General features: G+C 44.2%; 1 protein-coding gene across 1 annotated transcript; it reads right to left on the reverse strand.

The window, feature by feature from the left end:
• Nucleotides 1-2908: 2908 nt before the first annotated feature.
• arl3l1 (ADP ribosylation factor like GTPase 3, like 1) lies at nt 2909-7433 on the reverse strand. The gene is made up of 6 exons (XM_008327096.3): nt 7082-7433; nt 6206-6349; nt 5180-5296; nt 4161-4211; nt 3885-4070; nt 2909-3664 (listed from the first exon to the last, which is right to left on the reverse strand). Exons 1-6 carry the CDS (start codon nt 7097-7099, stop codon nt 3617-3619), a joined length of 564 nt encoding a protein of 187 aa, XP_008325318.1. The 5' UTR covers nt 7100-7433; the 3' UTR covers nt 2909-3616.
• Between the last annotated feature and the right edge of the window lie 431 nt (nt 7434-7864).

Here is a 7864-nt window from a genome sequence, read left to right on the forward strand (position 1 = left end):
GGACCCTCTCACATCAAAGTGACATCACCTCAAGATTGTATTTATAAAGATATGGAATGAGAGATGGAGAGGAGATAGAACTGACTAGAACGTTCACCGTCCTCACGCCACTTGTAGCACGTGTGGAAAAATACTACAGTATATTTTGTAGTAGCACTCTGAGTCTGAGGAGTATTTTAATTAACACGAGTGGATATTAATGCTACTACGGCGTGCCAAGTCATTTCTGTGTGTGCGCTTTAGGAAGCACAGCACAACTCTCGTCCCACTGATTGATCAGGCACTCTAATGCTGCCCCCTGTTGGTCAATAAGCCAGAGCAGACACATCCGTCTCATCATCAGCCCAGCTCCTGTCCATTCTGGTCCATTCTTTCAAACGGCCACAATGATCCTTCAGTCCCGGCTATAATTGCTCCCACACCCCTGCTGTGCCTCGACAATCGATGCCCTGAAAAAATGCGTTAGGACTTAAGCCAAAGTTAAGTCTCCATGGAGATGACTTAACTGTTCTAATGATGCCCAGTCATTCTGATAATGCTCTGCTAAGAGTCCAGGGAAGCGGCCCCACCACGGAGCAACGCTGGTGAGTTTCAGATAAGACAAAGGGAGACGCATGCATTGACTTATAATTCAAATGTGGAGGAGGACAACGGTGGAAAGTCTGGCAGCTGCTGGTGGTGTTGTGAAGATGGGGGTGGGGAGCCGCAGCGGGGAGCTGTAGCTTGGTGGAGGCGGGAGGGGTGACGTCCTGCATGATGGGACGGTCGTTGCCCTTTTGGAAAATTGTCTGTAGCCTTGAGCAGAGAGATTTTATTTTGGTTTAATTTACAAGAGTGCTCAAACAGAACAGGGCAGTTTTGATGCATGAAAAACAACAAGCAAACACAGCTGAACAACAAGAGAGCCGACAACTTGTTACACTTGATCCTGAAGTATTTTACATTTGATTATTCCATTGTTTTATATATATATATATATACATTCTATAGTGAGTGGGGTTTTGTTTGTGTCCCTGTGCTTTGTTCTTACCTGGGATGTGTTTTCCTGTGTCTTTTGATGAGCAGGTCTTTGGAGAATGAAAAGAAATGGAGAACCACAGAAGGGAGACAGGGAGTTAGGGAGACAGGGAGGGAGGGAGAGAGGGAGAGAGGGAGGGAAGAAGGGCTGGACTGAATGAGAGAGGTTTGTAGACCAAGAATAACAGGGGGAGTTGTCATGGCAACAATGGCTGAGGGACCCTCTCACATCAAAGTGACATCACCTCAAGATTGTATTTATAAAGATATGGAATGAGAGATGGAGAGGAGATAGAACTGACTAGAACGTTCACCGTCCTCACGCCACTTGTAGCACGTGTGGAAAAATACTACAGTATATTTTGTAGTAGCACTCTGAGTCTGAGGAGTATTTTAATTAACACGAGTGGATATTAATGCTACTACGGCGTGCCAAGTCATTTCTGTGTGTGCGCTTTAGGAAGCACAGCACAACTCTCGTCCCACTGATTGATCAGGCACTCTAATGCTGCCCCCTGTTGGTCAATAAGCCAGAGCAGACACATCCGTCTCATCATCAGCCCAGCTCCTGTCCATTCTGGTCCATTCTTTCAAACGGCCACAATGATCCTTCAGTCCCGGCTATAATTGCTCCCACACCCCTGCTGTGCCTCGACAATCGATGCCCTGAAAAAATGCGTTAGGACTTAAGCCAAAGTTAAGTCTCCATGGAGATGACTTAACTGTTCTAATGATGCCCAGTCATTCTGATAATGCTCTGCTAAGAGTCCAGGGAAGCGGCCCCACCACGGAGCAACGCTGGTGAGTTTCAGATAAGACAAAGGGAGACGCATGCATTGACTTATAATTCAAATGTGGAGGAGGACAACGGTGGAAAGTCTGGCAGCTGCTGTGATTTCCGAGTGCTTTCACATGCGTAATTACATGCAGATCCAGATAATAGAAACAAAAGAACCATTAGCTCCAGCTCCAGCTCAGCAGAGTCAGAACGCACGAGTTAAAGCCGAGCACAGACTTCTCCAAAGTCCATCGCGGTTTCATGTGACCCCTGACCTATCACAGCCCTCCACAACAAAATACCACAACTAATTATATATCACAATCAATTAAGGCTGGGGTTTGTTTACATTGTTATTTAAGAATAAAAAAACATAAATATTGACCATACATTTGCATGCAAAATACATGTGTCGAACTAGGCAACATTTAGCGGTGGAGTTAATTGTTGTGGCCGTGATTACTGTTAAAGTATTGTCTAGTTTAAATCTGAATCGTCCACAGTCAACGTTTGAGATGTCTTCGGAACTTGAACGTTGTCCTCCTCTAAAAATGATTATATTTCTCCAATACTCTCCCAAGGGGAGTATAAAGCTTTGGTTCTCAATCTGAGGCACCCTAAGCATTGGTAGCCCTTGGGCTCCCTCTAAGGGTATGGATGTTTTATTTTCCTGCTTGTTTCATGTGCGTCAATTTTTCTTTTCAAATTCTTTTTTGTTTCAGAGGTGAATTAAATTTGTGCTACTTCATTATACTGTTCAGAGGTGAATTAAATTTGTGCTACTGCATTTTACTGTGTCTTGTGCTGCTAACTAGGCTAATTATCGTATTATTAGCCCAATAATCGCAGCTCTGATCCTAATAAATAATCTCACAGTCATTTAACTGTAAAATGCTACAACTATCCACATCCCAGGAGCACGTCTGTAAAATCCCAGTCAAAACTTTTACCACAGTTTAACTGGGTCAAGTACCTGCCCACGTCTCAGAACTGTTACTTCCTCTGTACACAGCAGTACTTCAGCTGTACCATGGCGTCCTGCGCTGCAGGCTGAGCAGAGCTGCTTTTTGTAGCCGCAGCTCCAACGCTGTGGAATCTCGGTCTAATTAAGATCTGAGGACGCCGTTGTCTCTCTGAACAAAGCAGATCAGAGGACCAATTTGTTCAGCGTTGCCTTTGTTTAATTAGAACATCTGTGTCTGCGCTTCTGATGGTTTTTTATTTTCAATTTTGAGCTTTTAGCCTTTTGCTATTTTTGCGTGGCAGTTCTTGACATTTGTTCTTGAGAGATTCTTTGTGATTATTCTAATTCCACGTCTCTTTGATCTCTCAATTCATGCAGCCAGACCTCGTCGCCATGGTGTGGAAATAAAGCCGTTTGACAGCTGAGCGGCGGAGGATCAGACTGTTATTGTCCTGGCTGTCACTCAGAGGAGCGTTGACATTTACACACACGTAAGTGTTTTCTGCTCTTCTGTGACAAACTATTAATTGGTCATTATGGCCACAAAGGAAAACAAACTATATTTGAACTTTTTTTTTTTCATTTCCAAAAACATCAGAACGTACACTTTTCACATTCACTGGCGTTTGTATCTGACAAATGCTAACAGGTTTACATGGCTACAAACACAGCACCAGACGGAGACCCTCTGACTGAGGGTTCCGTTCACACATTTGTCCTAAAACAGTACGTTTGCTACATTTGCAAAATGTTATAAAAATGACATGAAGTGCACCGACATTTAACACAGTGGAATAATTCTGTTTTCTGCTCTGGTGATCACGTGTTCGTCCTCAGCCGTGCTCCTCCACGACGACTCATTTTTTCTTGTTTGTGATGTTGTTGCAAATCCAGTTCATGCCATCCTGCAGAAGAAGAAGAAGAAGAAAACATTAGGGATAACTACAAGAAATGACACAAACAAAGTACTTTTAGTTTAAATGCTATTGTCTATTAACACCCCCCCCACACACACACACACTCTTTAACCACATACTGTATGGGGACTTTGCAGCCTGTCCTGATTTAAACCCATGCAGTTTCCACATTTACAGTGACTATACAGTCGATGGAGCTGGATCTGACCTGAACCCCTTCCCCGGACACAGCTGAGCACGCCTGAATCTGCCACTCCCGGTCCCTGTACGTGTGCAGATTAAGTCCTTCAGCAATCTCACTGGCCGGAGATGCTGTGGCCAGGTCCTGCTTGTTGGCAAAGACCAGCACAGGGACGCCCTTTAGGCTCTCCTCTTCGACGAGTTCTGAGAGCTCCTGCAGGTAGATACACGTATAATTATTGCATATTTAATTAATAAGGTAGTACCGTACAGTCAGTAAAGTACTGAGTAGTAAAGTACTAACCAATCCTGTCTCCTCAAACCGCTTCTTGTCTGCGCTGTCGATGACATAGATCTGAAAAAAAAAAAAAAATCAAAGAGCAGAGAGTCAAACTGAATATAGATAGATTATATTAAATTGTACATTCTTCTGGTAACCATAGTCATATCAAACATGTCATACATCTTGTGGTGGAAGATTTGTTAAGCCAGTGGTTCCCAAAGAGGGGGGCGGACCCCCCACAGGGCACAGAGCTAATACATTAATTCAAATTTCAATATTCATATCTATCCTACAGATTGGAACCCACACTGTACAGCAGTTTTGTCAGAGATATACAATGATTTCTAATAAAGTGGAATTTTGAAGCATAGCTACCACTGGGTTGTGCTACAACACCCGTTGTTAGCTTTAATTGACTTTCTGAGTGGATCGTAGCTATGACTGTGATTGTTCGTGTTTGTTGGTTGTCTCTGCAGGGACTTATCCCCAAACATCAGTCAGAAATCAAACCCACAACTTTCACGTTGACCCCATTAACTCTCTTACTGACCCCCATCTACCACGGCGTCTGTGAGGGTCCTGAGTCATCCAGGTAAAAGTACTGTAGGAAAATTGACTTGAACCACACCAGCTTTCTCATCTGTCGCGCTCTCCTCTGCCCCTCCCTCCCGCTGGTCTCCCCTGACAATCAGCCTCTCTCCTCCTCACACTTCCTCCTGTGTTTTTCCTCCTGCGAGCCACTCCAGCATCAGCCTCACCACTCAGACCTGATCCAATATTATATGTCTCTCATTGTTGGTCCATTCCATCTGTCATTCTCCTGGTGTTTTCATTTCCTGTGTAGTTTTGATTTAGCATTTGTTCTTCATCCCCCCACAGGGCGTCTTTTTATATCTATAATTTAAAAAAAAAAGTGGCGTGCTACATTTGGGTTCCGACCTTTTGAAACTTCTAGCTACATACAAAGCTTTATGACATTTAAAATATTTTTTCTCTCTGTCATATATTGACACACTACGGAATTATGATCGCTCTCTTACCAACAGGTCTGTATTTTCCAGGTACTTTTTCCAGAAAGGTCTTATCTTCCTCTGTCCTCCGATGTCCCAAACGTTGAGTTTCATGCCATGGGAGGCCACGCTCTTGATGTTGAACCCCTTGAGTTAAAAAGTAAAGTAAAGTCAAAGCTCTAGTTACGATGTCGAGACCTGATCAGGACGGAAGAGATGAGTTCACAGGTGTGTGGATTATTCACAGTTTGGCTGCTGTTTCTTTTATTTTCAGCCTGTCGGACGGTTAGCTGTGGTCAAACGGAGTTAATCTGTGACTGTTTTTCATAACAAACCTACTTTACGTTGTATAACAGCGTTATCCCGAGGCCTGCGTGTGTGAGGATAAGACGTGGAGGATCAGTTGCAGTGCGCGTGCTAAGCCCGGTGGTGACGACCGCCATGTCAAACATCTCTGCGTGATGTCTGATGAGCTGTCACACTCATCCAGGACCTGCCATTACATCTGGCCCAGCGACGCTAGGGAATTATCTGATGACATTAGAGCGTAGATAATCACATCTGATGGCAGTGGTGATAAAAAGAGACAGAACTTCTGCTCAGAAATGACGCCGTCTGCGTGCCAACAAGAAGGTCATGCCAGGCCAGGGTTTGTTTTCTGACTGAAGGCCATTAAACATCCGAGTGATCTGACATCCTGTCGTTTTTATGCTGATTAGTGGCCAAAGCGCTTTTTTTGTTACTGGAAAACCTGTCGTTTAATTTCACTGAAACGCAAAGGTCATACAAATCCAATTACCGTGAGTGCAGGCACGCACTGATCACGCAGGTTTCATGAGATTAGTAATCCTAATGGCTTTTTTTTACATTCTGGGTCAAAGAGCCTTAAACTTTAAAATATGTGGTGAACAAAAATGATGGTGAGAGTCAGAGAGTCATTTTTAAAAGTGTCGCAATTGTAAACAATGAATTTACAGAACTTCTGATATCCTTCTGAAATACGAATGGAAAGGATTTACAAAAACAGCTAAGAGTTGGTCCTGTGTGTATTTTCACCTGTGTCGGCGTGATGGTGTTCACGTCTTCAGAGGCCAGGCTCCTCAGCAGCGTGGTCTTCCCAGCATTGTCCAGCCCCAGAAGCACTATCCTGACTTCCTGCTCCGTGGACCCCTTCAGTTTCTCAATGACAGAGAGTAAGCCCTGCAGAGAGGAGGCCAAAGCTGCACGTTCTTATATTTGCAGAACTCATCATTGAAAAAAAAAAGTACCATGACAGGTCGTTTGTCATCGGATATTTCAATTACACGGTGTTTGTAGAGGGGCAGAATACTAAGTGTGAGTTTAATAGCATCAGGGAAAAGACAGCACATTATCTTTTGTTCCCTGAGGCTGAAGGTTTGCATCATATCTGGAGGAAAATAAAAATGAAAAGCTTTAAAACTGACGATGTTTAAGACAAAACATTGACTTTATTTTTTTCACCCAGCCTGACCTGACTTACATAGGAAAACTCAGATGTTTTTTCTTTAGTCCAAGCTCCACCTACAGGACAGGACAGGACAGCACACGCAAGAGGGACCCCTGTCAGCCCCGCCCCTCCATTGACCTCCCTCCAAGGCCAGGTCTTATTTCTGGACATTCGTACAGTTCCTGGCCCTAATCTAGTCGTGATAATCCCAAATTAACTTTTTAGTATATAAATAAATATCACCGTGTTTATTGTTGAAAATCTGAAATAAAAAAAAACAGCACAGCACAGGGATTAACTCAGGATCAAAGAGCATTACGTTATTGTCCTCCTTTGTGTTGAATCCCATCGTGGGTTAAAAAGAATAATAAACTCATAAGACTGAAGATTTAAGTCTCAGAAATAATAATCATCTCCTCTGGGTTTGTACAGAACCGGAACGAGACCAGGATCAGGACTTTTACCTTTTGAGCTTCTCCCATGTTGGCCTGTTTCCTGTTGGTGGACTGAGCGTCTGCAGCAGCTACATTCTCCAGTGAAGCTCCCACAGGTGTGTCAGCGTCCACCACGACCACGTTACCCTTCTTCCAAAAAAGCCCTTCTCCCCCGGAACCTTCTCTTCCTGCCTCGTCCACAGTGAGTTAAGTGCAGTGTGTGTATGTGTCTGTGAGCTTTACCTGAGTTGTCCAGCAGGAAGACAAGGAGGGGGGTGGAAGTGGGATTAGGAAGCCAGAATTAGCTCTGTCCATACAAAGGCCACACCATCCCCCCTCCCTTCCTCCCTCCCTCTCCCGTCTCTCCCTCTGTCCATCCCAATTTTGCAGTAGCTTTACCTGGATTATCCCCCGTGCCACCTGTTATGGGAGGAAACTGAAGTAAAGGCTCCACGCTGACACTGGAGCAGAGCAAAACTAGAATGTAGTTCTGCTTTTTTTTGCTGCATTAGTGTTAATGAATGAAAAGTCAGAGAGAGAGAGAGAGAGAGAGAGACTCAGAGGAGATCTTATGTGGATATAACCGATGTCCTACTCACACAGAGGTGACAGGATTATATCGTGCTGAGGCAGGAGACCTGGTGTTTTCTCTCTTCATAAGTCAACTTTCAAACCTCACGCCCATCCCTCTCACGGAGCTCTGGGAAGCATTCATCATCCCATAGATCCGTGACATGCCAGCTGCTACAGAGCTGCTCTACATCGTGTGCGCTCCTGTAAGCGGAGCATTCAGTGGGATTAGTTTGAACAAGT

The sequence above is a fragment of the Cynoglossus semilaevis genome, chromosome 15, assembly GCF_000523025.1.
Source record: "Cynoglossus semilaevis isolate Cse_v1.0 chromosome 15, Cse_v1.0, whole genome shotgun sequence".
NCBI lineage: Eukaryota > Metazoa > Chordata > Actinopteri > Pleuronectiformes > Cynoglossidae > Cynoglossus > Cynoglossus semilaevis.

Excerpts from the sequence above, each read along its gene's own strand:
- arl3l1 (XM_008327096.3), bottom strand. Across the intron at positions 5,297-6,205 it reads ACACCATCACGCCGACACAG|GGGTTCAACATCAAGAGCGT; the intron begins GTGAAAATACAC and ends TTTTAACTCAAG. Across the intron at positions 4,071-4,160 it reads GGTTTGAGGAGACAGGATTG|GAGCTCTCAGAACTCGTCGA; the intron begins GTTAGTACTTTA and ends ATCTACCTGCAG.